This window comes from Salvelinus fontinalis, chromosome 1, assembly GCF_029448725.1.
Source record: "Salvelinus fontinalis isolate EN_2023a chromosome 1, ASM2944872v1, whole genome shotgun sequence".
In the NCBI taxonomy this organism is placed as follows: Eukaryota; Metazoa; Chordata; class Actinopteri; order Salmoniformes; family Salmonidae; genus Salvelinus; species Salvelinus fontinalis.
The window spans coordinates 27985279-27997602 of record NC_074665.1 but is presented as its reverse complement, the minus strand read 5'-3'; the positions used below and the strand labels follow the sequence as shown (position 1 = coordinate 27997602).

Genomic DNA, 12324 nt, shown 5'->3' with positions numbered 1-12324 from the left:
ATCCACAATATCAATCACCACCACAAAAACAGAATAACAAGCCCGCACAAAAGTCGGCGGGCCAACTGGGTTTAAATATCACACTAACCCTAAACACAAAACAGGTGTAACCAATTAGACAAACCTGAATGAAAACAGAAAAGGGGATCGGTGGCAGCTAGTAGGCCGGAGACGACGACCGCCGAGCGCCGCCCGAACGGGAAGAGGCACCATCCTCGGTGGGATTCGTAACAATTATAAATAATGTACAGTCCCTTAGTTGAAAAACAGTAGGTGGAATTATTACTCTCCTGCTATGCAAAAATGACCGACATGGCAGACGTGATTTAAATTACAGATGTTGTGATTTGTGCTTGTGCACATAATTACATAAAAGCTATCTCCCCCAGTAAAATGAAACCCCACGGGTAGGTCTTTAGTGTTCATCCAAAGCTGTCTTTGATTGAAATGGATGCAGATAAAAAGCCTCAAGGTCTGCCTTATTTGTCTGTATCTCTAGGCAACAACTCATTAACCAGGCTTCCATTCACCTTTGAAAGATTGGAAGCCTAGTTATCAAATATATGCAGAAAAAGACATGCACATTTTAATGGGTAGGCCTGTTTCCATTAAACTGGCATGTTGCGGTTGAAAAGCTGTGCGTCATGAAGTTGTGCATATAAAAAGCACTTTTTCGCATACGCTTCCATGAAATTAATAATAAACAGAAGTTCAATGTGTTCCCATCACATTTTGTTGTCGCGAAAGAGTAAAGGTTACATGTTGAGAGAAGAGAAAGATCATTTTTACTTGATAATTGGCAGCCAAGCCCCGATCCGCATGTCACTAGCATACAAATAATGCCTTCGATGTGTATTGGAAATTTGCATCAAGCTCATCAACGTGAACCTAACCACCATATGTGTGTTCATCATAACTTAATCCATCTGCCTAATAACCTCCTCGTGCTTTTTTCACGTTGTGGTGGGAGGACAACACAACGTATCATTGTGACTAAGTTTACTTTGACATGATGGTAATTATATCAAAATTTGCACATAAAAGCGTTTTCCACCGCAATTGTCACATCATCTATTTCACAGACAAATAAATGATCCACCCTTGTGTAGCGTATTTTGTTTTGTCGACATTAGGACGTTTTGACCCAAAAATTGTACTGTTTCCATCAGGCTTGTCGTGAGTTTTTTTATGCTTCAGTTAATTCCTCGGCATAAAAAGGTTGGAAGGAAACACGGTTTACGGTAAAAAAAAAAAACACATTCTCCTTTTTCTCTCTTATCATAGACTTCTACCTCTTGCCATTCCCCACCTTTTCTGTTCAACTTACTTATCCTGGAATCAATTCCTTCATTCCACCTCCGTCCAGTCAATTATAAGAAAGAAACTAGGTTTCCATCTATGTTTTTTCTTTCAAGTAATATATAGATTTTTTCAGTTTCTCTCAGAAATGTCTGATTGGAAAGTGATTGACCTCAGATGAGTTAGAAGGCGGTGTGGAGTACCTTTCTCTCCGAAGATCCATCTCTTATGCATGGAGGTGGTGAAGAAGATGGGTGCCTGTGTGAGGCACATCAGGAGGTCAGTGATGGCCAGGTTAATGATGAACATGTTGGCCGGAGTCCTCAGTGACTTGCTCCTGTAGAACACAGCACATACAGCACAGGGAAAGGCAGGATACAGTATTCTGATTCAATTTGACACACACACACACACACACATAAACCTCAGTATACTGCTGTAACATTCCCACAAAGGTCATTCCCACAAAGGTCAGTGTAATCAAAGTGTTATTGTACTGAAATTACATAGTTCCTCTCTGTCTGGTGAATAAGTTATTATTGACAACTATTTATCTATGGAAAGAGCTTGTGCCATCAATTTGTCCAACATGTACAACTTACAGTATATCTGCGTGTGTGTGTGTGTGTGTGTGTGTGTGTGTGTGTGTGTGTGTGTGTGTGTGTGTGTGTGTGTGTGTGTGTGTGTGTGTGTGTATCTGTGCGTGTCTATATACACAATGAGTTATCATAGTGGGAGAGAAATGGCATCTCCACACAAAGCATTCAAAGCGAAGCGCGTTACACACACCCCAGAACAAAGTAATGTCAAGCCAAGTAGTGTGTTTGGCATGAAGGAAAGACAACTACGAATGTGAAAACATTTGCAATTGCAGCTTGTGCGACAGGTTCTTTTATTTTACACAATGCGGATCAACTGAGACACACTAATGAACAACAGAGACTACAGAGCCACATATGACAGATGGTAGGATAGTGAGACGACAAACCTCAGCATTAACTCCACATTCTCTTGCTGGAAGAAACTGCAGCAGAATTCTAATTGATCAAATTATAGGTGTGTGTGTGTGTGTGTGTGTGTGTGTGTGTGTGTGTGTGTGTGTGTGTGTGTGTGTGTGTGTGTGTGTGTGTGTGTGTGTGTGGTTACGGTACAATGGGAAGCTCCTGTCCCTTACCTGCTGAAGGCATAGATAACCAGGAAGTTGCCCACTATGCCAGTGATGCCGATAGCCAGAATGACTACCCCTATGGTGTAATGGACATGGTCAGGTACATCCACAGTGGGGAAGGGGTGGCGAGAGGCTTCCTGCACCATGGCCACCTACAGGTAAAACAAAATAACGGTATTTAAACAGGAGCCTGGTGGCATAACAAAACTTTGAGAAATGAACCATATCCACTTATTAATAATGTAGGAAGAGGAATGCATAGAATAACCCAAAAATGTTGGTAGGTTGTAAGTAAGTCTATTTGTTAGCAATGTTTTCAAATTACTGTACTGTACTGAAATATACACTACCGGTCAAAAGTTTTAGAACACCTACTCATTCTAGGGTTTTTCTTTATTTGTACTATTTTCAACATTGTTGAATAATAGTGAAGACATTAAAACTATGAAATAACACGTATGGAATCATGTAATAACCAAAAAAGTGTTAAACAAATCAAAATATATTTTATATTTGAGATTCTTCAAATAGCCACCCTTTGCATTGATGACAGCTTTGCACACTCTCTGCATTCTCTCAACCAGCTTCACCTGGAATGCTTTTCCAACAGTCTTGAAGGAGTTCCCAAATACGCTGAGCACTTGTCTGCTTTTCCTTCACTCTGCGGTCAGACTCATCCCGAACCATCTCAATTTGGTTGAGGTCGGGGAATTGTGGAGGGCAGGTCATCTGATGAAGCACTCCATCACTGTCCTTCTTGGTATTAGATTCTCCATTCACCTACACAGGAAAAATCTCCAATTTGTACTCCAGACCAAAGGACAAATTTCCACCAGTCTAATGTCCATTGCTCGTGTTTCTTGGCCCAAGCAAGTCTCTTCTTATTGGTGTCCTTTAGTAGTGTTTTCTTGCAGCAATTCGATCATGAAGGCCTGATTCACACAGTCTCCTCTGAACAATTGATGATGAGATGTGTCTGTTACTTGAACTCTGTGAAGCATTTACTTGGGCTGCAATTTGAGGCTGGTAACTCGAATGAACTTATCCTCTGCAGCAGAGGTAACTCTGGGTCTTCCATTTCTGTGGTGGTCCTTATGAGAGCCTGTTTCATCATAGCGCTTGATGGTTTTGGTGACTGCACTTGAAACTTTCAAAGTTCTTGACATTTTCCATATTGACTGACCTTCAAGTCTTAAAGTAATGATAGACTGTTGTTTCTCTGCTTATTTGAGCTGTTCTTGCTATAATATGGACTTGGTCTTTTACCAAATAGGGCTATCTTCTGTACACATCTGTATATATCATCAACCTTGTCACAACACAAATATCAGGAATCAAACTAAGACCCAGATGCAGACTGTCGAAGTAACAATGTTTATTGTAGCAACAGGGGCAGGCAAAGACAGGTCAAGGCAGGCAGGGGTTGATAATCCAGGGTAAGGCAAAGGTACCGGACGGCAGGCGGACTCAGGGACAGGCAGAGAGGACAGACAGAGCGGTCAGGCGGGCTGGTACAGGGTCCGGACAGTAAAGGTCGAAAACCAGGAGGACGAGAAAAGAGAGGCTGGGAAAAGCTAGGCGCTGGCAGGAAAACCTCTGGTAAGCTTGAACAAACAAGACGAACTGGCAACAAACAGACAGAGAACACATGTACACATACACAGGGGACAATTGGGAAGATGGGCGACACCTGGAGGGGGGTGGAGACAAGCACAAGGACAGGTGAAGCAGATCAGGGCGTGACAACAAATGATTGGCTCAAACGCATTAAGAAGGAAAGAACATCCACAAATGTACTTTTAAGAAGGCACACCTGTTAACTGAAATGCATTCCAGGTGACTACCTCAGGAAGCTGGATGAGAGAATACCAAGAGTGTGCAAAGCTGTCATCAAGGCAAAGGGTGGCTACTTTGAAGAATCTCAAATATAAAATATATTTTTCTACAATGTAGAAAATAGTAAAAATAAAGAAAACCCCTTGAATGAGTAGGTGTGACCAAACTTTTGGCTGGTGCTGTTTGTGAGCAAAAACCTCCAGAGAACTTACTTAGCATGTTTTGGCGTTAGAGTTAGGCGAACATTCCCTTAAAATCAAACAGAACTTACCCAGAATGTAGTCACCGTGTTCTCTGAATTTCCCATATTAATGTTCTAGACACATTTCATGGGACGTTGCAACAACATTCATTTCCAGTTTTCTGAAGGGTTAGGGGAATATTCCATCAACATCACAACAAACATACACAGAACATGGTTGCCATGTTCTCAGAATATAAGATATTAATGTTCTAGACACGTTTCATGGGAACATTACAAGAGCATTCGTGTGTCAAGTTTTCTGAGGTTAATGGGACAGATCGCAATTTACTGGGATAGGGGAGGGTTGACAAACTTTTTTTTGCTTTGAGGAGGGTTGTGTGTTTTTTTTATTGGGCACAGTGGAGGGTAGTGCATTTTATTCCTTGGTTTACATTCGTTTATTTACTATATAATTTCTTCCATCCTCGCCAAATATACTCATCTGCTTGCAAGCTCCTCCCCTAAATCAAGGTGTTTTGGTACTTTTCCGTGGGCTAACTTTTACTATACCACAGGTCAGTATGGTCTACCAGTCTAACGGTCCATCCTGCCCTCTGTCCACCATTCATAGTGACAATAGTGCAAGGTGGATCATTTGTGCACATCTGCAATAGGCTAATTAGCAATCATACCACACATAAGTACAAATAGGAATAGCTGATAGGTAGCGGAGAGGCCATGTGCGCATGAAATAACAGTAAAGACATGACACACAGCTCAAAAAAGCTCCCCTATTGATCTTGTTTGGGACAATACAATTATCCTACCTAGAGTAGCCTACAACACCACAATGCAATGAATAATTGAATTATTGGTTTCAAGTGAGTTCAAAATTCTAATCTAGCCTGTAGTGAAAATGTCATCTGAATAATGGCGCAAAACCCCTCTGATTTGAATATTTCATTCGATTTGGATCAGTTGTTGATCTACAGTACTCTCGACAATTTCAATGTAGCCTAATTATTTATCATTTCACTTTTCAAATGTATTACCTTTTATATGTGGCAGAATCACAATGTTTTCATCGGATTAGGCTACTTCAAAAGTCTCCTGTAGCCCTGCACATGTTCATCCAAAATATAATTCCAGCATCCTCAAAATGGCTTGAGATTAACAATGTTTCCATGTGAGTAAAAGTAGCCTACGTAGCCTTAATGTGAGTAAAGTAGCCTACGTGTCAGATTAAAAAATGTCAAGACATCATGAGAAAGCATGCAGTTTATTAGGCTACAGATTAAATAAATTATGATGAACTTCACAGGGTGGTGCAAGTGCACAGTAATAAGGTTGATGATCCTTTCAATAAATATCGAGGGTCATATTCTGGTCACATGATGATTGATGCTTGGCTGCCATTTGACCCAAAAAATGACCTTGCACTTTTGTCCATAATAATCTCATCATGTGGTAGGCTGTACCTGCAAGCTGTTGGCTAGAGCGCATGTACCAATACCAGAGTTGGCACATTTGCTACATGCTATTTTTTTTGTGACAAAACAATCAGTAGGCTTAGAGTTGAAAATGCAATGGAAACCTATTTAAATTGGAACGATGGAAACCCATTTTTTATTCGGTACTTGGGAATTTAACCTCAAAAGTAATGTTTATGTGCACAACTCCCTTAGCCAGGAGGCCTAATTGGCAGCTTTTGGTAAAAAAGAAAAGAAAAGCCTGATAAGTAGTGGGACAAATTGTCCAGAAGAGGCTGTCTATCATAGCCTACACCCCGAATTCGCGCTTCAGCATCATTCTCTCATGCCTTGTGCGCAAGTGCGCCTTCTGCTGAGGAGAGAGAGAGAGAGATAGAGACCTTGGCCTAGGGTACTGTTGATTGTGAAGATGGAGGCCTTTTTCATTGCAGTTAAGCAAAAGTTATAGGGGAAAAAGTATGCCTATTGTGAAAAGCCTACAAGGGAAATTTAATACAAGTTTTAATATTGTAGTGGACTAAAATGCCAAATGCAGGCTACTTTGCAAATCCCTATTCAGGTAGGATGCAATTTTGAAACATATATTTATTTTTAATAATTTACTTGATCATTATTATTATTATTGCATTTCATTGTTATTATTGCAAGCCTATTTATTAATTGAAATCAATTCCTTAAATATGCAAAACCTGTTTTGTTTGATTCTGTTGAGACATTTTCATTAGCAAAATTACTTTGATTTGTCTTTTTAATTGTGTGCTCTGTATTTAGTTTAAAATAGGTTATAAGTAGGTCTGTTGTAAAATGTGCCTATTTCTGTCATTTGTTGGGTATGGTAGGCACTTACCTTTGTTAGTAATTGCAGCAATATAGCCTGTTCAAAACTTTTGTGAAATGTTAAACAAGTTTGCAAGTGTATTGTTTCATTCTGTTGAACAATTTTCTTTGGCCAAATTAAGTTCCAACTGTAGGCCAATATGATAGCCTGCTCATATTTTCTCTATAAACAATGGCTTGACTTACTTTTGATATTACCCTAATAAAGTTTAGAAACTTTTGTGAAGTAGGTTTTAGGCCTACCAGAGTTACTCCTATAGTCTAAAAATATAATGGTTAACTTAATACTAAATATTCTGAACGAAAATTAACAAATTAGCCTCCTGTATGTCTAACTGCCACCGGCATATCTGTATATGGGGTGGCAGGTAGCCTAGTGGTTTGAGCGTTGCACTAGTAACCGGAAGGTTGCAAGCTCAAATCCCTGAGCTGACAAGGTAAAAATCTGTCTTTCTACCCCTGAATAAGGCAGTTAACCCACTGTTCCTAGGCTGTTATTGAAAATAAGAATTTGTTCTTAACTGACTTGCCTAGTTAAATAAAGATTTTAAAAAATATCTCTCTGGGGCTAAGCTTCTCTTCTTTATTTAGGCAATATACTGTATACTATCGTTTTATATTAACATCATACATTGGACACCAAAGTCTATAGGCCTATGCCCTGATGCGTTTATGCCCTGATGCTCTGATGCGTTTAGTGCTCAAATCTCTGACAGCTGAATCTTGAGGTGGACAATTATTGCTTTATGAAAGTTGCCTAAAACCACCCCCCAAAAAATAGGCTATAAACGTTGACATAAGCTACACATGGAAACCCAAGGAATAAAGTTAACATTTTTAATATTCACGGTCACTTTGTCCGGCGCCAAATTTTCCTAAAGGAAACTCTGAAATGCACACACTGTTTTTATGCAGATTTTAGAATATTCACATGAAAATCTGTCGCCAATTGGAAGGAAACCTACCTATAGACATGCACAAGACTCTGGCAAGTGTGCTAGTCCAGTGTCACATTGATTATGCCAGTACATCATGGTATCCACCAGCAGTCTCAAACATCTAAAGAATAAGCTACAGACCAGCCAAGCAAGCTTGTAAGATTTGTACTTAAACTCCCCCCTCATACTCATCTGGAGGTTGAGCATTTTTTGTCTGTGTCTCTGTATCTATGTAATTGTATACGTAAACTCAGCAAAAAAAGAAACATCCTATCACTGTCAACTGCGTTTATTTTCAGCAAACTTAACATGTGTAAATATTTTTATGAACATAAGATTCAACAACTGACACATAAACTGAACAAGTTCCACAGATATGTGACTAACAGAAATGGAACAATGTGTTTCTGAACAAAGGGTGGTCAAAATCAAAAGTAACAGTCAGTATCTGGTGTGGCCACCAGCTGCATTAAGTACTGCAGTCCATCTCCTCCTCATGGATTGCACCAGATTTGCCAGTTCTTGCTGTGAAATATTACCCCACTCTTCCACCAAGGCACCTGTAAGTTTCCGGACATTTCTGGGGGGAATGGCCCTAGCCCTCACCCTCCGATCCAACAGGTCCCAGACGTGCTCAATGGGATTGAGATCCGGGCTCTTCGCTGGCCATGGCAGAACACTGACATTCCTGTCTTGCAGGAAATCACACACAGAACGAGCAGTATGGCTGGTGGCATTGTCATGTTGGAGGGTCATGTCAGGATGAGCCTGCAGGAAGGGTACCACATGAGGGAGGAGGATGTCTTCCCTGTAACGCACAGCGTTGAGATTGCCTGCAATGACAACAAGCTCAGTCCGATGATGCTGTGACACACCGCCCGAGAGCATGACGGACCCTCCACCTCCAAATCGATCCCGCTCCAGCCATCGGTGTAACGCTCATTTCTTCGACGATAAACGTGAATCCGACCATCACCCCTGGTGAGACAAAACCGCGACTCATCAGTGAAGAGCACTTTTTACCTGTCCTGTCTGGTCCAGCGACGGTAGGTTTGTGCCCATAGGCAACGTAGTTGCTGGTGATGTCTGGTGAGGATCTGCCTTACAACAGGCCTACAAGCCCTCAGTCCAGCCTCTCTCAGCCTATTGCGGACAGTCTGAGCACTGATGGAAGGATTGTGCGTTTCTGGTGTAACTCGGGCAATTGTTGTTGCCATCCTGTACCTGTCCCGCAGATGTGATGTGCAGGTGTTGTTACACATGGTCTACCACTGCGAAGCGATCAGCTGGCCATCCTGTCTCCCTGTAGCGCTGTCTTAGGCGTCTCGCAGTACGGACATTGCAATTTATTGCCCTGGTCACATCTGCAGTCCTCATGCCTCCTTGCAGCATGCCTAAGGCATGTTCACGCAGATGAGCAGGGACCCTGGGCATCTTTCTTTTGGTGTTTTTCAGAGTCAGTAGAAAGGCCTCTTTAGTGTCCTAAGTTTTCATAACTGTGACCTTAATTGCCCACCGTCTGTAAGCTGTTAGTGTCTTAACGACTGTTCCACAGGTGCATGTTCATGAATTGTTTATGGTTCATTTAACCTGTTGGGGATGGGGGCGCTGTTTAGACTATTTATGCTAATTTGGCTAATTTTTTAAACGGCTTCCCACAAAATCCTTGATCGTACAATATGCATATTATTATTATTATTGGATAGAAAACAGTCTATAGTTTCTATAGGAGTTGAAATTTTGTCTCTAAGTGGAACAGAGCCCATTCTACAGCAATTTCCCTGACATGGAGTCAGATTTGAGAAATGTTGGCCACTCTTCTGAAGTCAGTTAAAAGGGCACTGTCGTTGCTATGACTATACGGACACTTCTTACGTCTTCCCCTGGATGCCTTTACGTGATGACGATTCCAATGGGGTCGATTGCGCGTTCACAGGCCCCACAAATGAAAAAACCCTGAAGCTAGTCACTCTTTTGGAGCTGCGTCATGCGCCTAGAGGACACCGGCCCGCACCTTTTCCAAGCATTAGTGAAGGGGGTAATATTACTCGGGTCATGTTTCTACTCGTTATGGGAGTTAAAAACATCATAAGGTAGTTAATTTAAAGCGTTTTATAGCAATTTATATCCGTTTAGTGCGATTTTGGGACATTTATTTTTGCAACGATGTGAAAAGTTGGGCATGCTTTTCAGTTCATCCCGAACGCAGTTGACATTTCCACATGGCAAGAGGACAGCTTTCCACCAAAAGACGATTTCTCCCAAGAAAGGATCCTTTGCCCAAGATACTGATGGAAGAACAGCTCAAGGTAGGACATTTTTATTATGATAAATCGTGTTTCTGTCGAAACATTTTAGTGGCTTAGGACGCCATGTTTTTTGACGTAGCTTCGCTTGGCGCAAACTGTATTGAAAAGTAAGGATAAATTAAAAAATGTAATAACGCAATTGTATTAAGAATTAAATTGTCTATCAATCCCTGTCCACCCTATATTTTTTAGTCACGTTTATGAGTATTTATGTATAAGAGTAGATCACTGTCTAAGTGGCGCAAGGACTTTTTCTTTACCAGCTTGTCTACATTTCACATTGTCTAACCATGATTTTGGTGGCTAAATATAAACATTTTCGATCAAACTGTATATGCATGTTGTAATGTGATGTTACAGGAGTGTCATCGGAAGAATTCTGAGAAGGTTAGTGAAAAAATTAATATCTTTTGGCGATGTTGACTTTTATCGCTCACTTTGGCTAGAATCAATGCTGGGCTGCTAATTGCTATGTGCTAAGCTAATATAACGATTTATTGTGTTTTCGCTGTAAGACACTTAGAAAATCTGAAATATTGTCTGTATTCACAGGATCTGTGTCTTTCGATTCGTGTATGCTGTGTATTTTTACGAAATGTTTGATGATTAGTAGTTAGGTAAACACGTTGCTCATTGTAATTATTCTAGTCCATTTGTGACGGTGGGTGCAATTGTAAACTATGCCATATACCTGAAATATGCACTTTTTTCTAACAAAACCTATCCCATACCATAAATATGTTATCAGACTGTCATCTAATGAGTTTTTTTGTTGGTTAGGGGCTATAAATATCTTAGTTTAGCCGAATTGGTGATGGCTACTGGTGTTGGTGGACAAATAAAAGATGGTGGATTATGCTAATGTGTTTTTAGGTAATAGATGTACATCTTTACATATTGTGTCTTCCCTGTAAAACATTTTAAAAATCGGAAATGTTGACTGGATTCACAAGATCTGTGTCTTTCATTAGCTGTATTGGACTTTAATGTGTGAAAGTTAAATATTTTAAAAAAATATTTTTTTTGAATTTCGCGGCACTGGTTTTTCAGTGGGGGGGGGGGGGGTGTGCCGCTAGCGCCACGCTGATCCTAGACAGGTTAACAAGCATGGGAAACAGTGTTTAAACCCTTTACAATTTAGATCTGTGAAGTTATTTGGATTTTTACGAATTATCTTTGAAAGACAGTTTATTTATGTAAAAAATAGGGACCACAATGGAAATAAATCGCTGACTTTATTGTGCAATCCCGGTCACATTTATAAATCTTTGTGTATGTATTTTTTGGGGGTAATAAAATCAATTTAATCCAAACTGTCCAGCGGCAATTTGATGAATGGAAAGAGACAAATGTTACAAAGCACCAAAATGTTAAATGACAAGCCAAGCCTTCGATACTGGGTATAGATTTGGGCCGGGCTCGGACTTGCCGCGCTGTGGAAGCAGCAGTTAATTCGAACATCTCCCAGATGGTTCGGGAAACTTATTTTCCCAACACCACGACCGGCTGGCACAACTGGGGATGGCTATGGATGAGGTCCTCCGCGTTATTCAACGTGTCAACATTACTCAAGGGGCGTCATCTCCAAACAATGGAGAATTCTCTACCACAAGTCTGTCCTGGTCAGCGATGCCTGATTGTGCCTCCCGGACAAATATGACGGAACTCCATCGAAATGTTGTGGCTTCCTACTCCAGTTCTCCATTTTGCTCATCAGTGAGGGGTCCAAGGGGTCCAAGGTTGAAATGGTTATTTCTCTACTGACCGAATGGGCGTTGGAGTGGGCCACGGCCATCTGGGAGAGAGGAGAGGGGGAGCTGGGTTCCTATGAGTGGTTCATGGCTCTCTTCAGGGGTCTTCTACCATCCCCCGGAGGGCAGAGAGGGGTGTCCGACCGTGACGAAGTACGCGATCACCTTTCGGACAGTGGCAGCGTCCAGCAGATGAAATGAGCCGGGGCTTCTCACCCAAATCAGAAGAGGATTGTGCGAAGAGGTCCAGACGGAGTTGGCGTGCCGAGACAACAACCTATCCTTGGATGCCCTCATCGCGATGGCCATACGTCTGGATAACCTGCTTCGGGAGCGTCGGTAGCCCCATCGCCTCTCTCCCTCCTTCGTTGACCGTTCTGAGTCAGAGCCTGAACCCATGAAGGTAGGGGCCGAGCGAAACCATCGGAGACAGTTGGGGCTCTGTCCCCATTGTGGTCAGGAGGGGCAGTGGCTCCAGCGGTGTCTGGTGTGTCCCAACCTGAGGTCCATTA

At 41.5% G+C, this 12324-nt stretch overlaps 1 protein-coding gene across 1 annotated transcript in view; it reads right to left on the bottom strand.

The window, feature by feature from the left end:
• LOC129851819 (melanopsin-A-like) overlaps nt 1-12324 on the bottom strand; it is a 76729-nt gene that overhangs the window by 49647 nt on the left and 14758 nt on the right. The window contains exons 2-3 of the mRNA XM_055918226.1: nt 2474-2619; nt 1503-1636 (exon numbers count right to left, since the gene is read on the bottom strand). Coding sequence (XP_055774201.1) covers nt 1503-1636; nt 2474-2619 — 280 coding nt within the window. The remainder of the gene's footprint in view (nt 1-1502; nt 1637-2473; nt 2620-12324) is intronic.